Source organism: Myodes glareolus, chromosome X, assembly GCF_982192425.1.
Source record: "Myodes glareolus chromosome X, mMyoGla1.1, whole genome shotgun sequence".
Taxonomy (NCBI): Eukaryota; Metazoa; Chordata; class Mammalia; order Rodentia; family Cricetidae; genus Myodes; species Myodes glareolus.
The window spans coordinates 103,752,392-103,777,989 of NC_142053.1; the positions used below are offsets into that span (position 1 = coordinate 103,752,392).

A 25,598-nucleotide genomic window follows, 5' to 3' on the forward strand; every position below is an offset into this window, starting at 1 on the left:
TGCCCTGAGCCATCTCACTGGACCTCATCCTGTGATATCAATGTGCATTTCCCTGACAGTTGATGTAACACATCTTTGCTTGTGCTAATGTGTCACTGTGTACATCTCTTTCCGAAATGTCCTTCCCACAGTTCCATCTATATTTTCATTATCTAGACCATTTTATAGTTGATCTTAGGATCTTATTTGTTTAATTTTGATACTAGTTAGAATTTTGATGAAAAATGTGTTTTGAGTCATTTTATGTGGCTAAAATTATTTGTAGCAGAGTATCTGTTTTAGAGTTTTTTATGATACAGATAAATAATTTTCACTTTTAGGAATGATATATTTAGTATAGTATTTAAGAAATCCTTGCCTTTCCAAGGATCATAAAGACTTATCTGTATTTTTCCAAATATTTTATCTTTTATAGTTGGATAGTTGGTTCATTTATAATAAACAGGCATTTTAAAAACAATTTCTTTCATGATCTTAAAGGCTTATTTTCAACATAGTGAATAATATGTCTTTTACTTTATTAAAAGAATGTATTTTCAGTGCCACAAGATAATTTTATTTTGCAAAAGGTAATTTCGGTGAATTAATACTATCAAAGCCCACAAAGTTACAAATATCTTTTGGTCATTTTTTGACAGGTAGCAACATATGACTTTAGCTTTCCTGTCCATATTAATTCCTTTAAGGCTTCAGATCTCTACTGCGAGTATTTGTCACAGAAAAAGGTTTTGATGCCAAGAGTGTCACCAATTATTCCACCTTGTTTTGTTCAAGCTACTGGTATGTAATATGAAAGTCAACTGATGTGTGCAGGTCAAAGATTTATACTTAACATCTAAGAGTAAAGAAAAATCAGAGTATCATTTTTAGTTTTCAAAATTTGAAATATTAGAAAATAAAATCACTCAATTTCTTTGTTTTAATGAATTGAATTAATTAATTTTGCATCCGTACCACAATTTCCCCTCCCTCCTCTCCTCCCCATTCCTCAAATCGCTGCCTCCTCACCCCCACTCCTCTCTTTATGTTCAGAAAGGGGCAGGCCTCCCATGGATGTCAATAGAGCATTGCATATCAAGTTAAGGTTGGATTTAACTCCTCCTCTTGTATTAAAGCTGGGCCAGACAACTGCCAAAGCCTTAGGGACAAGCCCTTTTTCCACCACTAGGAGTCCAACAAGTAGATCAAGTTACACAACTGTCAAACATATGAGGAGGGCCTAGGTTGGTCCCATGCAGGCTCCCTAACTGTCAGTTCAGAGTCTATAAGCTTGTATGAACCCAGATTCGTTGTTTCTGTGAACGTCCTTGTGATGATCCCTTCCCCCACCCCGCTCCTACAATCCTTCTTCTTCTCTTCAGCAAGATTCCTCAAGCTCAGTCAAGTGGTTGCCTGTGGATCTATGCATCTGTTTCCACTAATCACTAGATGAAGGTTCTCTGATGACAACTGGAGTAGTTAACAGTCTGATTAAAGGAGATGACCAGTTCCGGCTATGTATCCACTATTTTTAGGAGTCTTAGCTGGGATCATCCTTGTGAATTCATGGGGGTTTCCCTTTCACCAGGTTTCTAACTGACCCTAAAATGTACCCCCAATCAAGATGTCTCTTTCACTATTTTCTCCCTCTGTTCACTTCCCCCAAGCCCCTAACCCAATCCCTCATGTCCCATCCCAGCCACTTCCCCCACCCCTGAGTTTGCCTGGAAGATCTTGTCTGAAATGCATGCCTGCCTGTCCTCATTTGAGCCCTCCTTTTTACCTAGACTCTCTGGAACTGTGGATTGTAGCATGGTTAGCCTTTACTTTACAGCAAATATCCACTTAGGAGTTGAATACACACTGTGTTTATCTTTCTGGGTCTGGGTTACCTTACTTGGGATAATTTTTTTCTAGTTCCATCTAGTTCAGGACTTCAAATTTCCTGATATCATTGTTTTTAACATCTGAGTAATAATTTATTGTGTACGTGTGCCACATTTTCTTTATCCATTCTTTGGCTGAGAATCAACTAAGTTGTTTCCAGGTTCTAGCTATTATGAATAATACTTTTATGAGCATAGTTTAGCTAGTGTTCTTGTGGAATGATTGAACATTCTTTGGGTTTGTGTTCAAGAGTGGTATACCTGTGTCTTGAGGTATACTGATTCCCATTTTTCTGAGAAACCACCATATTTATTTCCAAAGTGGCTGTACAAGTTTATACTGCTCCCTATCGTCTGCAGCATAAGCTGTCATTAGTGTTTTTGATCTTAGCCACTGAGAAGCATAAGATGGAATCTCAGAGTCCTGATGGCTAAGGATGTTGAACAATTATTTAAGTGCCTCGAAGCCATTTGAGATTCTTCTATTGAGAATTCTCAGATCTGTACACTATTTTTAATTGGGTTACTTGGTATTTTGATGTCTAGTTTCTTGAGTTGTTTATATTTTGTACATCAGCCCTCTGTCAGATTGGGAATGATGAAGATATTTTCCCATTCTGTAGACTGCTGTTTTTTCTTAACAAAGAGCATGAGAGATTTTTACAACTTCTGATATTATGTTTGCATCTCCATTTCTGCATGATTGCTATAGACATCATATTAATACTCCTTGTTCTTTCTTTTTGCAATATTGAATTTATTCTGTGATTTTTACCACTTCATCATTATTGTCTTGTTTCACATCTAATCCATTGCCAATTAATTTTATAAAATGAAAATTTGTAAATAGGGAAGTCAGGGTATCTTAGAAATGTTGGAAATTAAATTTTACTTTTTGAATAGGAGTATAAAACAGAAAAAATTATTTTTGCTATTTCATTTTGGAAAGAATATATTATATAGTGTCCATATTCTGTATATTAATATTTCAGTATATTTTCTTTTCTTTTAAAGTTTTACGAGCACCGTTGGAATTATCCAGCACGGAATTTGTCTTCAAAGTCCCATTATATGAACTTCAACACAGCAAGGAAATCACAATAATTCAGGTATATAGATAATTAATACATGTTATAATTCATAATTATCTTGTAATTTTTTGGTTTTCACTTAGTGACTTGATTATTTGAAAGTTTTCAATATAATATATTAGTAACAAAATAATATATTTCATGTATATGAAAGAAACAGACTTAATAGTGAAAACACGCAGGTATATAATAAAATAACATACATTAGTCTACTTTGTTTTTCTTACTGTGCATCATTTTATTTTCCAATTAAAATTATATGTAGATGAAAAATGAAAAATCTAGTGTATTATTTCTATAATCAGTTTTGTTGAATACCTTTATTACTGGTGGTAAAGTATATAGAGAAAATATTTAACATTGCTTTGATCAAAATAGAATGCATGAAATTAAGAGTTGTAGATTAATAAAATATTTCTACTGAAATTAAAATAGATTTTTTTAGACACTGAGCATAAAAAGATAATAAAATTTCTTTTAATAACCCCCATGTGTATTTAAATCTCATATATGGAACTGAAAAAATGTAACTTGAAATGTATTCTAGATTTCAAAATGCCTTTCTGAAATGGGAGATTATTTTAGATTATTGAACTTTCATTCAATTGTTTTGATATATGCAACTGGTGAACAAAGAGTCTGAATCACCAGTTATTACTTAGTTATGAATACGACATGTGCAGGAATCATGATCCTTTCTGAAATTTTAGGGGCAAGTTCCTAGCATTGCCTTCTTCAGCATTTAGTTACATTTCTTTTCTATGGGTATAGTTGGGAACTGTTACAGTGGTGACATTTGACATCACATGAAGAGCATTTGTGACATCACAGTGACTCATTGCATCTGCTGGATTTTTCTGCTATTCTCCAGTTTCTTAGTCTCTGCTTTGGTAGTGATGCAATCAGCTTCAAAGGATTAGGGAATTTAAAGAACACATTTGCATACATAGTTTAGGTTTCTTTTTCTGTAGAAACAGTATTCTCTCTGTTTTAGTATGAACTAACATAAATTTTCTTATTTTACTGTAAATCATGAATACATTTATTTAAGATTCTGTTTAGGTTGGCTTTTGGCATGTTAATATCACCATAAGTAAATACTTAGATTTTATTTCTAATAATTAAATTTTATAGTGCATTCTTTAAAGTTTAAGAATTTCTTCTTTTGTATATATATCTATGAACAGGATCTTGTGATACTTAATATTTCAAAAAAAACTGTTCAGTGGTCTTTGGATATCCGTAAAAATGAAAAACTTTTCAAAAATGGCATATTCAAATTTACTGCACTAATTGGAAGTCTGAAACCAAATGAAAAGTATACTATTTCCATACATTTCTGTCCAAGTAAGCATTTTTCTATTTTTAAATTTTTTTTTAAATTTTATGTGCATTAGTTTTTTTGCCTGCATATATGTGTGTATAATATTCCCTGTGTATACACCGGGCCTGCTGATGCCAGAAACACGTTCTGGATCCTCTGGAACTGGAGATACAGATGGTTAGGTGCTGCCATATAGGGGCTGGGAACTTTTGTGTATATATATATATATATATATACACATTAAAAAGATTTATTTCTTCTCTAGACAAGGTATACTTGAAGACCTGTTGGTTTTTATAATTTCTTTCCACGACAATACTCTACTTACTCTTTAGTTCTTCACCAGGTTGCATTTTTCCTTGGTTATCTACCCTGCCCCTCTGAGATTTAATATCATAGTAAATTTTGATAATAATACTTATATAAAATACACTTTTGAATGTAAACTAACATGTAGTACCTTTTTTCTCATAGAGGAGCCCATAACCTACCTAGCTGATGTTGCTATACGTTTAAATGATAATTTATTTGACTATAGAACACTAAGTCTGATTGGAGAGATACAATCACCAAAGATAATTTTTGATCCACCATTTATATGTTTTACTCCTGTTCCTTTGGATATCACAGCTGGGGTGGATATCAGAATTTTGCCACAAAACTATTTCAGGTAAGTCCTTAGTATGAATTTTCTATAAATTTATGTACAATTTTGTTTTTATCTATGTTATCTGAAAATTTTATCCTATGCCCGATTTCTTGCTATAGTTTGGAAGAACTATTAAAGCATTTTACTATACACTGATATTTTAAGAAATACAAAATTTTAAGAAATACAAAATAGTAATTTATTTTGATTTTTTTTAAAAATGTCTTTGTATTATAAAAATAAACTTAAAATTTTAATGTAAAAGAAATTAACACAAATTTTGTTACTTAAAACATTCATTTGATATCACAAAAAACATTCAACTCTAGCCTTGTCTACCTAGTAAGTTCTAAGCTAGTCAGAACTACATGGTGAGGATTCTCTGTTGGGCTGGAACTCACTGTGTGGCCCCACTTGGTCCTGAACTCAGAGACTAGCTAGCTTACTCAGGAGTCACAGTACTGAAGTCAAAAGTGGGCACCACATACCCAGCTATCATTTTTATCCATAGTGCTTCTTGTATTGGCTATAGTGTGCAATGAGCTATCAACATTCTTCTATACATTACATAGTAATATGTACAAATTTCCACCAGTAACTAACTGTACCAGGAGTGAGGCAGGTGAGTGATAGATATGTGTGCCCATTGCATCCCACAGTATTTGTACCATTTAAAATGCCCACCCAGTGTAAATGAGAACTCTGTATACTGTTTTCATCTCCTTGAGTCAATCACTGAAAGAGTTATTAAAATAGGAAATGTAATGTTGGGTTTTTAAACATTACTTCAAATAGTTTTGTTTTAGTTGTTTGGGGAATAAATAGTATGTTTAGCACAGTCTAGTGAGTTGATCCATTTGTTTTTAATAAATAAGCCAGATTATAATTTTTGATTACTAGAAAGATCTAGTAAATCTTTATATATTTAAATTTTTGTTTTATGTGTGTTCCTTGTCAATCATATATACATATATATCACATATATACATACATACACATATATACTTTTATATCAGAGTAAGATTTTGTTTTTTTTAATACATGTGGAAGTGCTGATTTTCATTAACTGTAAGGCTTTGGAAGATGTTTGTTTGTTTTATATCAATTCATTGAGGACTGGAAAATATGTCTCTCTCCTTTATAAATATCTCTCTTAGTTAGGTAATAGCATTATGACCAAAATCAGCTTGGAGGAAGGAGTTAGCTTCATCTTATAGCTTGCAATCCATCATACAGGGAAGTCAGAGTGGAAAGTTAAGAACCCGGAAGCAGGATCCAATGAATAGGTGGTGGAGGAATACGGCTTATTGGCTTTCTTCCCATGGCTTGCTCAGTCTTCTTCTTCTTCTTTTTTTTTTTATTCTTCTCTCCTACAATAAATCCTGACCTTAGTCTCCCTTCCCTTTACTCCTCTCAACCCCTCCCTCTGCCTCCCCTCATCTACTCCTCTGCTTCCCTTCATTAAAGAGCAAGCTTCCCAGGGATATCAACCAAGCATGGTATAAAAAGATGCAATAAGACTAGGCACAAACCCTCATATCAAAGTTGGCTAAGGCATCCCAGTAGGAGGAGAAAGGCCACAAGGCCAGGAAAAAGAGTCAAACACACTGGCAGGAGTCCCACAAGAACACCAAACTATACAACCATAAGGCAAATGCGGAGAACCTAGTTCAGATCCATTTAAGGACAGTGTTTGTCGCATCAGTCCCTGTAAGCCCCTGTGAACCCAGCTTTTGTGGGCCACGTTCTCCTAGTGTTCTTGACCCCTCTGGTTGTGTTCTCGACCTCTCTGGCTCCTGCTCTTATAACCCTCCCTCCTCTTCTACAGGATCCACTGAGTTCCATCTCATGTTTGAGTATGGGTCCCTGCATCTACTCCCATCAACTGCTGGAGGAAGCCTCTCCTGTGGTGATTTGGCTAGGCACCAATCTTGTCTTCTGGCACACATGGCTTATGATTGGACAGGGGGCCTCTCTCATCCTTATTTTTTATATCTCTCAGGACCACCTGCTCTCTGGTGCCACCATGTACAGTTAGATGGACACTCCAATATCATTCAGCAGTTAAGAAGATGCCTACAGTACAATCTTTGGAGGCATTTTCTAGATTAGTATTCCTTTTTCCCAGATGACCCTAGCTTGTGTCAAGTTGACATAAAAACTGGCTGGAGTATCTTGGACTAGCTATAGCTGCTGAGTGATCACTTGTAAAAAGTATTGGCCAGAAAACATACACTATACCTTTAAAAACAAGTTTAATGGGTCAGGGTTTTCTTTGTGCTGTGTCTTTTCATGATCTCCAACATCCCATTTTTCATTTAATGTATTCTTACAGATTAACATGATAGCTGTATAACTAATAATAGTATACCCAATTTTTAAATTTACTTTATGGGTATGTGTGTGTTTGGTTGCACACACACACACACACACACACATACACACACAAACATATACATATATACATATGTATATATGCATATACATAACATATATTTGTCATGCATATTTGCATGTACATACATATGCAGGTGCCTTCAGAAGACCAAATAGTGTGTTGGATGACCTGCAGGCATTGCATGTGGTTGTAAGCCTGATATGGGTCTTGAGAAATTAGCTCTGCTATTCTGCAAGAGTAGCTAGTGCTCTTAACTGTTGATCCATCTCTACAGCCCCCAGTATACCTGTTGTTTAAGTGCAGTAATGTTGTTTGGGAGAGTGAGAAAATGGAGGATGGAGAAAAGTATTCATCATATCTTTCAATGTCTAACAGATTATATAGGCTAATTCTCTAGTAGTACTTCTTCACTTTTGTCCTGTGGTTGGTCTTGACTATCTCAGTAACTTAGCTTAGAAATACAATCTTATTTGTGTACTATAAGCTGTGCTTAACATTATTCATACTAATGTCTTTTAGTTTAAGCAATCTGGGAATTACATAAGCTTGCTGTTTATTTGGACATGAGTATTATGGTTATATATGAACTTCAGCTTGTAAGACAGTGGTATCTGGAATATCAGAAACAAAATATTGAAATTTTTAAGTCTAGCAAGACTATATATATGCATTATTCTACCAATATGATATACTAACACTATTGGTGAAATATCTAAATTGAAGAAGGCAATGCAATATTTAATTCCTATGTTCGATGAGGAAATTATAAAGGCCAATGCCACAGGGCTTTCACTAAGTGCTATACAGCTTGAGAAGACCATAGAACTTCAAGATTCAACATACCTGTGCAATTTGCAGTTTTGCCAAGATTACATTTTATAAGGAGACAGTAACTTCTATTAAGTTTTATATAAAGTAGATTGGAATTGAGTTTGCTACAAATATTCCTCTTAGAAAACTGTCTTAATGTATGAATTAATCCTTTCACCTTTCAGTTCTTTAATTAATGTATGATATATCAATATAAAAACTATTTGAATAAATAAAATTATGGCATGATTCTGTGAAAGGATTTGAAGAGATGATGACACTTAGTATCCTTGCTATATACATATAGTGAAATCAACAGCATAAATGACACATTCAATGACAGTCAAATAGAACTAAATTGCTTTCTATTGGACTTTTGAAATAATTCCCCATATTTTGTTTAGTATATCATATAGATATAGTTAATTCAAAAGTAAATCGTCTTTCCTGTTTTGGGAGCTTAGTGATACTCATACTGATTAAAATAGATTATTCTCATTTAATAATACTTATTTGCTTTATGTTTTCACGTGTATAATAAGTGAAGCTAATTTTCCAAAATTTATTGGTATTTTTGATTGATTAAGTAAATTTTATATATGAAATAACATTTAGCATACTAAATGTCTTTAGAAGTTTTATAAAATAAAATATTTAGCATTCTTAATGTTAAAAAATAATTAATTTTTTGTGGAGTTTATCTGGAGATGCTTATTAGTATCCAAAATTTAAAATTTTTTCATGCATATAATCTAGCAATATTTATTAATGCATATACATTAACTTTATAAATCTTAATTGATCATTTTAGATAAATTTTTATTTGGATATGTTTGAGAGAAATAATTTTATGTAATGGCTATTATTGAAAACATTGCCCTTAGTCAAAGCTTTTGCCTCTCTTAATCCTTATAGAACAAAAGGACAAACAGGAAGAGATGAAACAAATATATGTTTAAATATTAAATATTCTATTGCATATGTTTGCCTTTTGGAAAACATAAATACACATTCCCTTCAAATTAATTGTTTATATTTTGAGAATATATTTTAATTTTTTATTTTAAACAGAAATTCAGCTCTACAGTTCAAGATTCCCACAGCAAAACTTCTTGATGATGATGAGATTCACCCACTTACGGTGACATTTCCAAAAGGAAAAATAATCACAGCCTCTGATACCGGAATTAATGATGAGCTACCATGTCATCTTAGTTTCAGTTCATCTAAACCAGTTTCATTTTTTGCCAATCTTCTCTTTTGTGATGACAGAGATAACTGGTAAGATATTTAAATGTGGATGCTTTTGTACTTGACAATGAAGGATATTAGTTTTCTATTCTATAATTTTGTAAAGTGATTAAGGAATGACATAAAATACAATGGTTTTAAACTTAAAACCTTAAATATTTCAATTTAAATTTGCTTTCATGAAAAATTGCAAAATAGTGAATTATTTGCATTTATAGTGTTATTTCTTCTTATGTTAGTTGAAAAGTAATGTTTACAAATAGAACATGAAGTATGCAAGTATAACCAGATTCTTTTATTGATAGCTTTGGTGGTTTGACTTGTTGGATTGTAGTACAAAAGAGCCCAGAATAAAGTGTGAAGGCCGTCAGTGTTATGGTACTGAAATTTATGTTATACACAGACTTGAGAGCTGCTATGTCTATACTTATACTAAAGTATAAGATAAGATAATCATCTTATTTCTTTCCTACTCTACTGTTGCATATATTTAATCTTCTATTTATTTCCATCACCTTTCTCAAATACATACACCCTGACAGATATACAACTTATACACACATACACACATAATGAAAATTTTATTTAGTGTATGGTAGATGTTTTTTATTAGAGTCTTCCCAGGAAGAAGTATGGGATCTGCGGAGATGGCTCTGTTGATAAAGCACCTCTGTCTGCACCAGTAATTCTAGGGCTGTGGAAGTAACTTCTAGTATTAGAGAGAGATCATGAGTCACAAAATAAATAGAAATTGATTGAGAAAATATATAAGTTTCTACCCTTCATATATACCACACTGTGCATGCACTTGCACAGACACACACATTCACATTCTCTCTCTCTCTCTCTCTCTCTCTCTCTCTCTCTCTCTCTCTCTTTCTCTCTCATAAACACATGGGCATTGTTTTTAATCAATGTATTTAGATGCAAATCATTTCCCCAATATAGTTTAAATAAATTGAATGTTATGTTTTGAAGAAAGAATCTGTGTCACAAATTCAATCAAAACCTATGAATTGATTATTCTCACTGAAAAGAAGGTTAATATAAATGAGTACTTACAAAATACTATGTAAGTTTAATAAATAAATAGTGTTGGCAAAAGACATAAAAGAAATATGTTGCACTAAAACCTAATATCAAAGCAAAGGGTAGCATTGTTTATTGAAAATACAAAGGTGATGTGATATAGTGCTATAAAAATATCTTCTCAGGACAGTTCTCAGATTGGGTACATAGCTCAGTAGAAGAGTGATGTCCTACATGTGTGAGGACTTAAGTTCAAGTCCTTAGAGGACTGGGATAGGAAAGAAGACGAGAGCAAAGAAGGCAGATTCTTTGTACAAGATGAGACTAGAAAAAAAAAGTGAACAGAGAATACTTAAAGAGGATCAGGTTATTAGGGTATCCAGGGATATTTATTCTCTTGTCATGGAATAGCCAGTGTAGGATAATCAGAATGGTTGTTTCCAAAAGGCATGTGTGTCTCAAGTGAAATAAGCAAGATTGTGGAATATAGGATGAAGGTTTGGAGAGGTCACAGTAACAACTGCACAGCCTATGGACTTTGTGACAAATGTAAGGATTTTTCTCTCATGAATGAAATGAGACATTGCTTGATTTTGAGTTTGCAATACAATATAATAGCTATCACTTCTGAAAACTGATATCAGCCACTATTACCCCAACTACCAAAGTAAAAACTAAAACAGAAACATGAAAGTGTGCTCTCAGAATATCTTTTTCTCTTTATTTACGAAAATAATTTTTGCCCATCAAGTAGTTTTTTAAAACTATTCTACTGTGGACTCATTCAGTCTTTACTGGCAACTATTTTTTTTATTTTCTTCTGGCACTGATATGGCAACCTAAAATATCCTGACTGTGTCATATCTCTTATACTACAGAATGCATAAATGGGTAATTATGATATTATAGTCTATGGAGGAAAATTAATGCCCCTATAGATAAAGACAGGAAAGTGCTCTCTTTGTACTCTCTGGATAGATATATGGTGTTCCAAGGGCTGTGATATTTAATGTATCATTGTAGACATCTCATTTTAGACTTAAAAGAAAAAAATGATTTAAAAGCATTTAAATAATTGTATCATGTATCAAAAACTGAACAATATATGAAAGTATGATTAACTTATTGTTATTGCAGTTTCTAAGAATGTCCCCAGTGGCTAATTTGCAGGTATGGTATTCTGTTATTAAAAGAGCGATTGAATCAAAGGTTCATCTAAAGACAGGAAGTTCACACAGAAAGGGCAGAAGGAGCATACACAGGAACTAACTCAGTTGTAACAGAATTGCCTCATATATTATCTCCAAATTGTTAGCATTGTATTTTCAATTGATTCTTATCCTCATGTTTAAAATGACTCTGCTCATAGAATCCTTACTGTGATCAGTGTAGTTCATGACAGACTGTTTAGATAACTGATTTTGTTCTGTGTGCTGAATTTGTGCTGTATACTCCAGATTTAGAGAAAATATTATATTGTATAGAAATGTCATTATAAGAAAGTAGAGCTGTATGTCTTTACTATGTGACTTCATAATGGAAAAAGTTGGGTTGAAGGTTTGATTTTTCAGGATTTCTAATATCAATGGAAAAAATTTCTTATACATGACTTCTAAACTAGATGCCCTGTAGAGTGAAGAATTGATTTTAGATGCATAGTTCCACATTGAGTGTCTTAGTTTGGGTTTCTGCTGCTGTGAAGTGACATGGTAACTCTTTTAAAGGAAAACATTTCATGGGGGCTTTTTAGAGTTTCGGAAGTTTAGTTCATTCTCTTCATGCAAGAAGCTTGGCATCATGCAGGCAGACATGGTGCCGGGTAAAAACTACATCTTGATCCTCAGGCAGCAGAAGGTGACTGTATGCCTCACTGGGCATTGCTTGAACATGAGACCCCAAAGGCTGCCCCCACTGTGACACATTTCCTCTAATAAGGCTAGATGTTTAAAAAGTACCACCCTCTATTGCCAAGCATTCAAACACATATGTCTGTGAGTGCCATATCTGTTGAAACCACCACTGTGAATAAATATAATACATATTGAAAACTCATAATTAGGTATGCAGTGTATCAGAACACTGAGGTCTTCTATACATTCTTAAATCCTACAACTATTTTAAATTTTTAACATTTTGAAACTTTCTTTTTTTTTAATTTATAAAAGTTTCCATTTCCGCCCCTCCTCCCAACACCCTCCCACTCCCCTCACTCCCTCTCCTCCTCACTCCCTCTCCTCCTCCCTCTCCATCCCTAAGAGCAGTCAGGGTTTCCTGCCCTGTGGGAAGTTCAAGTTCCTCCCCCCTCCCTCCAGGTCCAGGAAGGTGAGCATCCAAACAGACTGGATCCCAAAAATCCAGTATATGCAGAGGAAACAAGTCCCAGTGTCATTGTCAATGGCTTTTCAGAAAGACCCCGTGCAAGCCACATTGAGAGAATCCGGCCACATTCAGAGAATCTGGTTGGATCACGTGCTCATCCAGTCCCAGTCCAGCTGGCCTTAGTGAACTCTCATTAGATCAGTCCCCTTGTATCAGTGGGTGAATGCACTCCTCACTGTCCTGCCTTTCTTGTTCATGTTCTCCCTCCTTCTGTTCCTCCTTTAGACCTTTCATACACATGTATTGTGTTTACCTAACTTCCTACCCTCTGTCTCCCACCTTGAATTCCTCTAGAGTCACTCTTCCTGATACTTTCATATGCATGGCTACATGCTTTTTTAATTACTCTTGTTACATACATTCAAAACTACACAGATAAGTATATATTAACAGTGGTTGCTGAGAACATTTAGTGATTCTTTTATGTTTATGCGTTTAGGACTGACAGTTTGGGATTTGATATCCTGTCTGTTGACTTGTCCCTGAATATAGATACTCCCACTCTCAGCAGCCATCAATTACCTGTAGGTCTTTGTCCAGGGGTAGGATCCACTGACAATTCTGCTGACCATGTTGCCATGTCAACTGGTTTTATCATAGTGCAAATCTTGTTTAGGAAAGTATATGTTTTTAAAAATATTTATTTATTTATTTATTATGTATACAATATTCTGTCTGTGTGTATGCCTGCAGGCCAGAAGAGGGCACCAGACTCCATTACAGATGGTTGTGAGCCACCATGTGGTTGCTGGGAATTGAACTCAGGACCTTTAGAAGAGCAGGCAATGCTCTTAACCTCTGAGCCATCTCTCCAGCCCTGGGAAAGTATATTTTTGAAATTTCATGGGTTCAACTTACCTGTCATATATATGATACTAGATACTATCTCATAATAGACATTCTGGCACTTTGGTTCTTGCAATCTCTTTGGACATCTATTTTATGATGGTTTTGAGCTGTAGGTGTATGTGTTGTGCTATTGATATATCAGTTGGTATTGGGCACCACATGGACAGGTGTTCTCTATATTTTGACCAATTGTGGATTTCTGTAATGAATTACAATGAGAAGTTTCTATGATGAGGACTGAAAGTTACATTTATCCATGGGTATAGTGTTTATAATGGACTTAGAAGGTATACTGCTTTAGAAATGAGCATTAATTTCTCCTATAAGATCTATGAACTCTTCAGTCTTGTGTCCTTGGCTAGATTTACAGTGTGAGGCATGAATTCCCTCCTATTGAACTGGCGTTAAGTCACATTAGGAAGCTATTGGCCATTCCCAAAATATAATTGCTTATTTTGCATCGTTGGGAACATCTGTCATGCTAGATATGGTTATGGTTTGTAGGCTTTACAACTGGGTAGGACTACTGGTGGCTGTTTTCCTTTGGAGCTTTTGTAGCACCTTCCAGTACTGTGAGGGCTAGACCTCAGGGAGGAGTGTTTCAGGTCAGTTCTAGCACAAATTCTCCAAGTCATGTGTCTGAAATGTGTTTTGTCTTCAACAATAGGGTCTTATCTTCAAGTTCTCTAAAGGAACCAAGGGCAATGGCAATATCCTGTATTAGTTTGGAAGTCTTTGGACTCCTTTGATTTATACCTCAAAGAGAGGTTTCTTTTACCCAGTACAGAGGTTTTGTTAGATACTCTTTGTTTTTTTTTTGGGGGGGGGATTATTACCCCAAGTAGTATCACTGAAAATGTTGTAATTTTATTCATCTTCATACAAATATATGTATGTGCATTTTATATATAATACATATGTACTTTAAAGTAAATATAAAATTATATTTCTTCTCCATATACATCATTAGGGTTATTTTTCCCTTTCCATCCTCTCCTTCTCTACTACCCTCTCTAAACTATTCCCACTTGAATCCCATGTTCCTGGTTATCCCATTTCCCCGTTCATAGCAAATGTGTCCTACTATTCCTCTTTCTAAAACTTGTTCTCCTCCCACCCCTTGCTCCCTTTACTTCCCTAGTTTCTGTGGTTCTTCCAGATTATAAACTTATATCTAAATAGTCTGAGCTAGGATCCACAGAGAAGAGATAACATGCAGTGTTTATCTTTCTGGGTCTGGGCTACCTCACTGAGTTTATTATTTTCCTGTTATTTGTATGCATTTCCCTCAAATTCCATGATTTTACTTTTTTGCTGACAGTCAAATAGAATTCCACTATGCAGATATACCATATTTTTATTATCTGTTATATAGTTGAGAGAAATTTACAATATTCCTGTTTCCTGCTTATTGTGAATAAATAGCACTGAACGTGGCTGGGCAGGTATATGTGGAATAGGATGTTGAATCCTTTAAGCATAAACCAAGGGGTGGTGTAGTTGGATTAAAGGGTAATTTATTTTTAGCACTCTGATAATTTCAAAGCTAATTTCAATAATTGCTGTATCAATTTGTTTTCGCACGAATAATGAATAAGTGTTGCCCTTTCCAGTAGCATTTGCAGCATTTGCTGTCATGATTTTCTTGAAGTTAGGCATATTATAAAATCTAAATTTAGTTTTAATTTGCATTCCCCTAATTGCTAAGAATGTTCAACACCTTTTCGGATTTTTTAAATCATTTTGTTTCCTTCCTTTGTTCAGATTCATAGACCATTTTTTATTTTAATTCGGTTGTTTTCCCGATTCTTTGTTTTTTGAGTTTCTAGATATGAATCCTTTGTCAGATGAGTAGTTGACAAAGATACTTTATTGCTTTTTTTTAACTCCCTCTTAATTTGATTTATTTTTCCCTTTGATATGTAAAAACAGTTTTGTGAAGTATCTCTTAACATTCATTGGCCTAATTACTGAGCATATTGAGTCCTATTCAGAAAGTCCTGTCCTAATAGCCTATGTTTTCTTCTAACAGATTCCATTTTTTGACTTTTGTACAGGGTGATAGATATGGATTTAATTTCATTCTTCTATATGTGATGATCCAGTTTTTTCACCAACATTTGTTAACGATGCTATCTTTTGTCCTCTGTATGTTTTCAGGATTTTTGTCAAATATCAGATGGTTTTAGTTACATGTAGTGACATTTTGGTTTTCTGTTTTGTTCTATTGAACTATAGATAGTTTTGTTGTTTTGTTTTGTTTGATTTTCTTCCATTCTTGTGCTGTTTTTTTTTAAAGTTTATTAAATTATAAAAGTTTCCATTTCCGCCCCTCCTCCCAACACCCTCCCACTTCCCCCACTCCTTCCCCTCCTCCCTCTCCATCCCTAAGAGTAGTCAGGGTTTCCTGCCCTGTGGGAAGTTCAAGTTCCTCCCCCCTCCCTCCAGGTCCAGGAAGGTGATTATCCAAACAGACTGGATCCCAAAAATCCAGTATATGCAGAGAAAACAAGTCCCAGTGTCATTATCAATGGCTTTTCAGAAAGGCTCCGGGCCAGCCACATTGAGAGAATCCGGTCACATTCAGAGAATCTGGTTAGATCACATGCTTGTTCAGTTCCAGTCCAGCTGGCCTTGGTGAACTCTCATTAGATCAGTCCCCTTGTATCAGTGGGTGATGGCGCCCATTGCAGTCCTGATTTCTTTTTTCATTTTCTTCATCCTTCTGCTCCTCATTTGGACCGTGGAGGGCTCCATCCGGTGCTCCAATATGGGTCTCCGTCTGTATCGCCATCCAACGTCGGATGAAGGTTTCCTCTGCTCTTGCCTTCTTTGTTCACGTTCTCCTTCCTTCTGCCTCTCCTTTGGACCTAGGGAGCTAGGTCCAGTGTTTCCAGTGTTTCCAGTGGGTCTCTGCCTCCATCTCCCTCCATCGCCAGATGAGGGTTCTATGGTGATATGCAAAATGTTCATCAGTATGGTTGCGCTGTTTTTATAACTATGGCTCTGTAATATATCTTTAAATTTAGATTGATAATCCCTGGACCATTGTTACTTTTGCTCAGGATTGCTTTGACTGTACCAGATCGTTTGTAGTACTATATTAATTCTAGGTTACTTTTTCCCACTATTGTATGTGAAGAATATTTTGGAAATCTCACCAACATCAAGCCAGCTTTATTCTAGAGAAGCAGTTACATTTCAACATAAGTACACAAATTAGATCATATAAATAGACTTAGGTATACAAATCACATGATCATCTCAAAGCATACAGAAAAGGCCTTTAACACAAAAATAACTTGCCTTTATGATAAAGGCTATATATGACAAACATATCCATCATCTTCCTAAATATTGAGAAATTCGGGTCAATTTCATTGAAATAAGGAATGAAATACACACAAATGTGGAAAGAAGAAGACAAATTACTCCTTTAATATCAATGCTGAGCCACAGTAACTTTAGAGAAAGGTAAGAATAATCCAGTATTTTGTAAGAGAACTGACATGACACTAGAATTGTATGTGAGGTCTTTTACAAAGGTCTCCTTACCACTAAAAAGCTTCTGAAATAATTCATCTCAGGTATAAACTGAACACTGAAAGTTTAAATGCTCACCACATAAATTTAAAAGGACCAATGGCTCCAAAGTAGGTTTGAAATGTTACACTGCATATGACTACCTTTGGGGACTCAATAGAACTGTTGAACATCACCCCGAGGAGCAATGATGAATCTAGAAAAAGTTCTGTGTCTGTGCATGTTTACTGAGTTCCCTTTTGATGCGAAATATGCTAGTCTGGGAACGTGCTTTGAATTAGTTTGAAAGGTGGGATTTCTTCACCAAGTCCTGTTGTAAGAATCAGCATCTGTGTTTTAAAATTTTCTCCAGGTGGTTTTTGTCCACAGCAATGTCTCTGAATCACAGAATCTATAAAGACTAATATGGGGAAATGTCCAGATGGATTAAACAGTGAAGTGTTGACAAATATGCATTAGCATCAGAAAATGGCACTGCGAAAGTATTTTGGGAGAAGTTTTAACATCTTTTTTAGGAAACTTTGAAATAGTCTGATAACTGTATAACTTTGCATTTATATAACTTAATTTGTTTAAAAAATTCATTGTAAAATATAATTCTTAATTTACAGCAGATGAAATTGAAGCACAACTTTTCATGTAGATCTTTATTTGAAGTCATGTCCCATGATGTCTTGCACAATTTTGTTACAGTATGATATTTCAAGACTTATGATTTCATTATTGTCTTAGTTAGGGGTCCTATTGCTGTAAAGTGTCACCATGACCACTTCAACTCTTATAAAGGAAAACAATTATGTAGTTAACAGTTCAGGCGTTTAATCCATTATCATCATGGCAGGAAGAATACTGGCATGCAGGCAGACATTATGCTGGAGAAGGAACTGAAAGTCCTACATGTGGATTGGCAGGCAGAAGGAGAAGAGAGAAAGACACTGGACTTGTCTTGAACTTTTGAAATCATAAAGCTCACCTGTAACAAGGCCACACCTACTCCAACAAGGACACACCCACTTCAACAAGGTCATACCTACTCCAATTAGTCCACACCTCCTAATAGTGTCAAACACTGTGCTCTTATGGGGGCCATTTTTATTCAAACAACCACAGTAGCACATCTAGTTTATTAAGAAATGGATAGAATATTTTGAGTTGTGATGTGTATGTAACACTTAGGCATGAGGCTATTCAAATAGGAAAATTTAAATGGTTTATTAAACCAAAATATGTTGGCAATGAGAAGCCAATTTGAAAGCTTCAGTAAAAATCAGTACAAGAATACATAGCAGATGAGGTACAACTAAATGAACGAAACTTGTAAGATGCCACTGTCATTACAGTCCTTTTCAGTGTTTGGACAACATCACCTGTTTCCTCTAGATTTTGGACATACTTAAGACATGGTAACCAAAAGATTGAAGCCTATCGTAGATGGAGTTCTTCAGGTTCTTATTCTGCTTATTTCTGACTTTGAGATTTCATAACTACTTGAATATAAATATTTTCATTTTAGATTTATTAAATATTTGTTTATTTTTATTTTATATGTATGGGTGTTTCATATACTTTTATGACTCACCATCACACGCAAACAGTGTCAGTGGTGTGAAAAAGATGACATCAGATACTGTGGAAGTGGAGATACTAGAATTACTATTGGATGTGATTCACCAAGTAGATGCTGAGAAACAATTTTGGGTCCTCTGGAAGAACAGCCCATGCTCCTAACTTATTAGGCATTTCTCCGTCCCTGTGTATCAATATTTGAATATCAGTTTTTTTCTATGTGAAATATTATTATTTATTAAGAGTATATTATAGTTCTAATGCTTTCAGTAATTGCATCTGTGTACATTTGTGATTGCCTGGTTTTGGAAAACATCCCTGTTCCTTAGCAGCCACATCACCATTGACATGTCTGCTTTATGAATTGTTTTGCACACAAATATGAGTGTTATATTCAGTTGTCACTTCAAAACTAATACAAGTTTGTATTTATCCTTCATCAATTTCAGTATACATTGTTGACTTTTGGCATAATGCTGCTAAAATTTAGGGTGTATAAAAAAAGCCTATAGTTGATCATAGCTGAAAATCATTGTTAATGCCTTGATCTATTTCCTTTTATGATTTAGGAAGTTGTGTTAGATATAATGATTGTATTTGCTCATCACTCTTGGGGAGTAGAAATCATTAGAAACAATGCTATGTTCTGGTATAATCACTTGTTCCTTATTGCTTAACTAAGTCTGTTAAGCCTGCTTTTAATTGCACCTTAATTCTATTTTCACAATAGATCTGTTAAAATAAATTACAAGGTAATACAAAGTCTCAACATTATTTTTGAATCCTTAATGAACACGGAGCACTACTGAATTCTAATAAACTAAAATATAAAATGTTAAATGATTTTAATTCATCATTCACTTGAAGCAGCAGAATATTTTTATAGTAAACTTCCACATAAATTGGTAGAACCCCAGAACTTACAAGGTAGTTTACCATCCCTTTCCAAATTACTAAAATGATAATTCTTTTAACAACAGGCAGCAGAACAAAAACATTCATAGATGTTATTTCTCTACTCTCCTTTTTCTTTTCTGTATATCTACACTATTTGGAGCCAGTGAAAGATGACTGACATACATATATCATGCTCAACATCTTTCCATTTAAAGGAAGCTTCACTGTTCCATTCAGTTTCACTTTTAATCTGCTGGACTCTCTTTCTTCATAGGACTCTGAGAAGATGGTGGTTACACATGCAGATGACTATCACCTAGGGACAGCATAGTACAGCCACCTATCCCTCTTTGACATTTCTAGTACGTTGCCTGGATGTCTAGTCCCTGAACCATTTTTATTATGGATTGATTAAACAAGAAATTACTTCAGTAGAATTACAGAATTTGACTACATTTTGTGCTTTGTATATAGATTATTAAGTGTTTGTATAACAGAAGGATTGCAAAGTCATTAAAAATACAATTAATGCTGAATTTTAAAAAATACCATTAACAATTAATTTCTTTCTCTTCTAAATACATAGGCATCATGTATTACAAATGTGATATGCATCACCCAGGCAGTAGTGGTGCATGACTTGAATCCTAGTATTCTAGTGGGAGAGACACGAGATCTCTGTGAGTTCAAGACCAGCCTGGTCTATAGAGTTAGTTCCTGGACAACCAGGGGTACTCAAAGAAACCGGACGTCAAAAAGAAAAAAAAAAAGCAAACAGGGAAATGTGATATGTTTCCATACATTGCTTTCAGTTGTGCAAATAAGTGGAGTTATATGCAGCTACATACATCAGGTTGTATAACTGTGAGAATTCTTTTAGGATAATGTAGCATGTCTATTGTGATATTTCCCCACAAATTTTGTAAAACAAAATGAAGTGGGAAGGCATTTTAAGATTTGTTGGACAGCTGTGTTACTTTTACTGAATAAAGCAATGCTTTACAAATTTATTACTAAGATAATGATACTTGCTCTAGAGAGTCTTGTATCTCACAACATTGTAGATGATCTCTACTGTGATCAGTGTACATTAGAATTCCTAAAGTAAAGTTCTCTTGTCTCAGTGCTCAGCTTAAGTAATACAGAAATACTATCTATGGTAGACAATAAATATTTGAGCAGATATATTATTGAACACTTGTGTAAATAAGATTACATGTGTTATATTTTGATAGCAGTGCTTGTATTTAAAAACACTGTGAGTAGATTCGGGTACCTCACTTCAGAGTAAATATAGTATCAATTTTTTTTCTATTCGTCAAAAATAGGTATTTGAATACTGAACTTGTAATGGTGATGTAGAATGTAGTAGCTTTCACAGTAAAATGCATTTTCAAAAAACTTGTATAGCATATTTCTCTTTTCCCTCCCTCCCCACTCTTGTTCTATTGATTTATGTTGCTACTCTGTGTAGTAAGGTTCTCTGGCCATCTTTCAGCTTGTCATGTCTTTTCCTCCTGCTTTGCTTTTGCTGAAATAACAGATATCTCATATCAGATTTTTTTCTTTAACACTGAACTTCAGAGATTGAACTCAGATTTGCATGCTTTTACTTCTAGTTTCATTCTGTAAACAGAGACTATGCTTTAGTTTCCCAATAGCCCAGACCCAAATAATCACACAGAAACTATATTAACACTCTTTGGCCAGTGACTCAGGCGTATTCCTTGCTAGCTCTTCTATCTTGAATTAACCCATTTCTATTACTATATATTTTACCACAAGGCTCATGGTTTACTGGTAACATTCTGGAGTCCTTTTCCTTCAGCAGATACATGGTATCTCCCTGACTTTGTCTTCTTTCTCTCTGCATTCAGCTTAGTTTTCCCAACCTATATTCTGTATTTTCCTACCTATATTCTGCTCTGCCATAGGCCAAAGCAGCTTCTTTATTAATCAATGCTAATAAAGCATAGTCTTTGCTTACAGAAAGGAATTCCACATCATTTCTGTCTAAATAAAAAGGAATATTTTAACTTTAACATAGTAAAATTGCATATAACAAAACAGGTATTAAGCAAGAATTCCAGATACAATATTTCTTTGTGAGTCTAAAGTTTTATATTTAATTCATCTTTTATCATAACTAAGAAAATTTATAACTATTTGTATTCAATTCCATCAAAGACACCAGAAGGATTTAATATTACCTTAGTAAACACAATGTACATTGTAAGCAACTTCCAAAAACTCTAGAATTGACTGAGAACTCTTGCCACCTGGACAGTCACCCAAAGTTCTTCTGTAATGTTAGGGCATTCATCTTCAGCCTACAGGGTCAAAGTGTCTGGCAGACTTTTCTATGAAGCAGGAAATTTAAAAGACTGTTTTGCCTATATTGGAAGTTTGTCACTTTCTTCTATGTCCTGAAGTATGTTTAACAGACATTTTCATGAAGTAGGAACTCTGAAGGACTGTCTTACATTCTTTAGGCAAGTTCAGGACTCATTTTTCTATGTTCCTGCATGTCCATTATATTCATCATAAGTCAAGTAGTCCAGACAAGAACAGTTTCTTTCCCAAATGGGTAACGTTGTCATATTAATGACAAATTCAATAACAAGTTTCTTCAGTGACAATCAACCTCTCTTATGTATTTGGTGCTGCCAAAAATAGACATACCTTATTGTTGAGAAAATTCTAAGTTCTTATAACATTTTAAATGCCATGTTCTGTATGTTTTGAGAGATTTGAAGAATATCTCCCCATCTGAAATATATCTCTGTATATCTAGAATACTTAGCTAATGTGACAAGTTTAACTATTATAAATGAATGTTAGTCTGTAATTTTAATTACACATTATGTTTGTAAATGACCTGTATAAATACAATACCTTAAACAAGAGTAGAAATTAACACACAACAGAATTGATCTTAAATTTGTATAAACCAAATGCATAGAAATGTAAAGTATTCATTTCTATATCATAGCCCCTTTATTTCCATTAACCATTTATAACCAACCCTTTTAACATGAAAACAAACATTTATAAACAGTCATTTTGAGAATGTGGGTGTAGTTTTCTCCAAACTGCTTCTTGCTGGTTGTTCGGTGAAGTATTTTTAGGGTTCATGGAGACCTTTTGGTGGTCTTGTTCCATCAAACCACATTATCCTGGAAGGAATCCAGTGGTTCTCATTTTCTGTGGAAACAAAATCAGAACCTCTTTTTCAAAGTAACAGATCCTTAGATGGAAATTTTGAAGTCATGATACCTTTATTTTGGTTTTGCTTACCAGCTACCACAATCAAATGTCTTTCTGAAGGTAGCTCATTAAAAGTCAAAAAATGCAAAAAATATACATAATCCAGAATCTCTGTGTATGTTCCATCTTTATGTGACTTATATTTATATTCTGTTACTTTTAATGTTTCTTTTATTATTTTTTTCTCCTTTTATCTATGACTGTCCTTACTCTTTCTGTTCTCTCTCCTAAACCCATGTACATTTATCCAACATTGTGACTCATTTAGAGGTCTTTTTTTTGTCTGTATCTGTTTTTACTGTGTATCTCGAATATTTTTTTTGATCAGGAGTGCTTTTTTAAAATGCTAAGCAGCGTGGCTATGACCAGTGCTGTGGCTTTGCCTTTTGGCTCCCCCTCATCCAACATGCTAGAGGTATGTTTACTGCCAACCCTAGCTCAATGTAAGTGCTCTGTAGTGGTACCTCCTGAAAGAAACAGAGCTGTTTGTGGTACCAGTATGAAATAGGAAGCCACTCTTAAAGAAGCTGCACCTGTACTCAGTGCCAGGAAACAGAACCTATCGGGAAAAAATGTGGCTGCCAAGAAGCTCCAGTTGACGCCTGTTTTTGTGGATGTAAAAGCCCTTTTTAAAAAGCTTTCTTGGACTTTATGTGGATGTATGTTTCCAAACAGTGGGTGCCATTCTATAAACAGAAACTGCACTTCAGTTTCTTGATTGGCCAGAACTGAATAATCATACAGAAACTATAACTAATTACAGCACTGTTTGGCCAATGACTCAGGCATTTTTCTCACTAGTTCTTACATCTTAAATTAACTCATTTCTGTTATTTTATATTTTACCAGGAGTCTTGTGATTTACTGGGAAGGTTTTTTTCTCTTTCAGCAGCTACATGGTATCTCCCTGATTATTCCTTTTTCCCTGCATTCTGTTTAGTTTTCCTGCTCACCTATATTCTGCACCGCCATAGGCCAGAGTGGCTCTAATAATCAGTGATAATAAAACATATAAATAACACTCAAAACAGAATTCCTCATCATCTTTCTTTACTCAAGTAGATATTTCCTGGCTCAACTATTTTTTATACCTTCCTAACTATAGACAATATGTGATTTTTTTCATAGGTGCCTTATGATAAAAGGTTTGGACAAATCCTTCACACCAAAACTAGGTAGTTCTCACCCCTCTGTCCTTCACTCTGCAAATTTACACCTTGTTAAATAGGACTGTTTCCAGAGAGTTTATCTTGAGCTATTCTGATGCGAATGAAACTTAATCTGAAAAATACAAAATCATACCATAGTACTTAACATTATACTTGATATTTCGTCTGATTAATAGTTCCTCTGCTATTAGAAAGCCAAAATATATTGTAATTACTCGGCATTTATCTCAGAGATTGAACGTGAAATATCAACATTAGTTTTGTTTGGGCTTTAATAAGTACAATACTAGTATTGCCAAAAAACAAGCTTACTTTATTTTTTAATCTATCTATAATAATATAAATGAATAAAATGTCTGTTTCATGTTTTTTACCGCTGAGTAAAGCTCTGATGTGTATATGCTCCACACCTTCTTTAACCATTCTTCTATTGAGAGGCACCTCGGTTGTTCCCAGGTTCTGGCTATTACAAATAGTGCTGCTATCTATGAACATCGTTGAACTTTTGTAGTATGATAGGGCATCTCTTGGGTATATTCCCAAGAGTGGAATTGTTGGGTCCTGAGGTAGGTTGACTCCCAGTTTCCTGAGAAACCACCACACTGATTTCCACAGTGGCTGCACAAGTTTGCATTCCCACCAACTTAGCTCCCTAGGTCCAAATAAGGAACAGAAGGAGGGAGAACATGAGCAAGGAAGTCAGGATCACGAGGGGTGCGTCCACCCACTGAGACACAGGGACAGATCTAATGGCAGCTCACCAAGGCCAGCTGGATTGGGAATGATGGAGCATGTGATCAAAATGGACACTTTGAACGTGGCTGGCAATGAAGGCTTCCTGAGAAGCCAAGGACAATGGCACTGGGTTTTTATTCTGCTGCATGGACTGACTTTGTGGGAGCCTGGTTTGTTTGGATGCTCACCTTTATAGACCTGGATGGAGGGGGGAGGACCTTGGTCTTCCCATGGGGCAGGGAACCCTGACTGCTCTTAAGATTTGAGAGGGAGAGGAAGGTGGGGAGGGGAAGGTGAGGAGGGGGACGGAAAAGGGAGGCGAGGAAGAGGTGTCTGTTTCCATGCTACAACCTTATCTGATTTTTATACTATTTGTTTCTGGGACGAATGCAAGTAACTCCCTGTTTGTATTATTCCTTTAGTAGTAATACAAATATGAATTTTTTTATCCTTTCTGACACTGATTTTTCTTTATTCCAAGTAACATCTAAAGTCAAATACTATGATCCTCAACATGCTTGTTTTAAAATAGGAAAATGAAAACTGTATACTTTTCAAGCTTTGTTGTTGGAATAAAATCATTTTCTTAATCACAGTGTTTCAAGTGATAGTTATCCTTTTGTTTGCTCATGTATTGCTTTTCTTTGGTAGCAATGACCACAAATAAGTATATTATGGAACTATTCCTAGAAAAAATAAAACAGGATAGAGGACAGGAATATAGTGGTGATCACATCAAATACATACAAGGTTTAAAAGTAAAAATTTGAGCCTCA

The 25,598-nt window shown here is 34.8% G+C and overlaps 1 protein-coding gene across 1 annotated transcript in view; it reads left to right on the forward strand.

Moving 5' to 3' along the window:
• Positions 1–25,598, forward strand: part of Cfap47 (cilia and flagella associated protein 47) — a 274,541-nt gene that overhangs the window by 73,681 nt on the left and 175,262 nt on the right. The window contains exons 22-26 of the mRNA XM_048427634.3: positions 639–780; positions 2,880–2,974; positions 4,144–4,303; positions 4,755–4,950; positions 9,209–9,418. Coding sequence (XP_048283591.3) covers positions 639–780; positions 2,880–2,974; positions 4,144–4,303; positions 4,755–4,950; positions 9,209–9,418 — 803 coding nt within the window. The remainder of the gene's footprint in view (positions 1–638; positions 781–2,879; positions 2,975–4,143; positions 4,304–4,754; positions 4,951–9,208; positions 9,419–25,598) is intronic.